The 1753-nt window shown below is 45.2% G+C and overlaps 1 protein-coding gene across 1 annotated transcript; it reads right to left on the bottom strand.

The window, feature by feature from the left end:
* Positions 1 to 797: 797 nt before the first annotated feature.
* On the bottom strand, positions 798 to 1747 carry LOC106531072 (uncharacterized; the record flags this gene model as incomplete). Its single annotated transcript, XM_014026840.1, is given in 1 exon segment — positions 798 to 1747. A coding segment is annotated over 1 exon segment (736 nt), but the record flags the coding sequence as incomplete, so codon positions are not given.
* Between the last annotated feature and the right edge of the window lie 6 nt (positions 1748 to 1753).

Genomic DNA, 1753 nt, shown 5'->3' with positions numbered 1-1753 from the left:
GTCACAAAGTTGCTTGTGGATCTCCTCGCTGTTTTCAATCCGCTTCGTAGAGGGTGACTCTACTGGTATGATAGTGTTGCCTGCAATATGTGCTTCCTCCGGATTATCTTGTTTGCGTTGGCCTCTGCAGCCTCTAGACACATGTCCTGACTGGCCACACTTGAAGCAGTGGTCACACTGGTCAGCTCTCCCCTTATTCTGACAGGGTTTGCAACCCTTTTTGATGCCCCACCGAGGCACACGTGGATCCACTGATGAGTTGTACATAGTTTTTCTCATCTCCTCCATTTCTTGTTTTAACTGTTTCACAGTTTTACAGTTCAGTATCTTTCTGGTTGGTCTCCACTGATGTTTTACGCCCCTTAGTTGTCTTTGCTGTTGTGACTTGGTTCTGAGCCTCTGATCCGGTTTCTATGCTGTTGTTACTTTGCTGGTGAATTCCCACTTCCATCCGCATTTCTTGTATTTTCGTGATTTTCCCCCCTGCGTTCTTTTTCAGCTTATTCTGCCTTTCCCAATCAGCCCCTGCAGCTTCATTCATTTTGTCAATRAGGGTTTCATCTGTGACAGTCGGATCTTCAAGAGCRCCCTTCAGTTGGAATTTAATATTATCACTCTGTAGTCCTGTGCTGATGGATCTCAGGAACCTGCTGTGAATTAGTTCAGGGCTATAGCATACATCTGCTCCTGGTTCTTTGGTAGTCAACAACAGTCTGTCTTTTAGCTCGATTGCCCTGAACAGAAAGTTCTGTGGTGTTTCTCGGCTATCCTGTGACATGTCTGCCAGTCGGTTGTACACAGGTCAATGGCACTCTCCTCTTTAAAATGTCCCTTTAATATAGTTTTCAATTGGGGGAGAGTGATGTCCCGTTTAATTTCCAACATACCTCTGATGCTGAGACCTGGGGTRATGGCTTTCACTACTGCTTCAGTGATTTCAGGTTCGCTGTGTCCCTTGCTAAGTCCCATGTCGATCTGATGCATCAGGTTCGTAAATGAAAGTCCATCCTTTYTACCTCTCTCCCCAATCTGCCCATTAATCCTGAACTCCCTCCGGATTGTTACTTCAGATAACCTGCTTAATGGTTGTTGTATCAAGACCGGTGAAGCTGGAGGTTGGCTTGCTTGTTTCTTTGTCTCWACTTTTTCACTCAGTCTCTTTATTTGGTCACTCAGGGCTTGTGCAGATGACTGAAAACTCAACTGTAGATCTGCGTATTGCTTTTGGAGGCTGGCCARTTCATCCTCTGCTGCTCCTACCTCAGGATCTGTTTCCTTCTCTGGTGCAGATGACTGGTTCTGTTTCAACTCCTCCACAAATGTTAACAGCATCTTTAAGTGGTATTCAGCCACATCATTCTCCTCTYTTTCAATCACCGAGTTCAAAGATTCATTGATAAGGCGGAGCAGTATGTGCCTCTTTGTTTCTTTTTCAGCAGATACTTTTATCCGGAGACACACTTCTTTTARCTGTTCCACATTTAGGTCGAGAAGTTTCTCACCCAGCTGGTCTTGTAACCCTTCAAGTGCCATTCTCCTCGAAAGTATCCTCTTCTTATCCACGCTGAAGCACTACTGTCCTCCTGGCTGGCTCGCCATTTTTGTTACACACTTGGTTAAGATGAAATAAYCACTGCCGGTGTAGTGAGTTGTATGGGGACTTTATTCTGTAAACACAGTAAATAAGGCACATTAATCGACTGCTGGTGGCATTTTCCACACCGCTTCAGTCCTCTCCATACATAAGGACCCC

The sequence above is a fragment of the Austrofundulus limnaeus genome, unplaced genomic scaffold (genome assembly GCF_001266775.1).
Source record: "Austrofundulus limnaeus strain Quisiro unplaced genomic scaffold, Austrofundulus_limnaeus-1.0 Scaffold5, whole genome shotgun sequence".
Classification (NCBI taxonomy): Eukaryota; Metazoa; Chordata; class Actinopteri; order Cyprinodontiformes; family Rivulidae; genus Austrofundulus; species Austrofundulus limnaeus.
The sequence above is the reverse complement of the archived record's forward strand: the minus strand, read 5'-3'. Positions and strand labels throughout refer to the sequence as shown.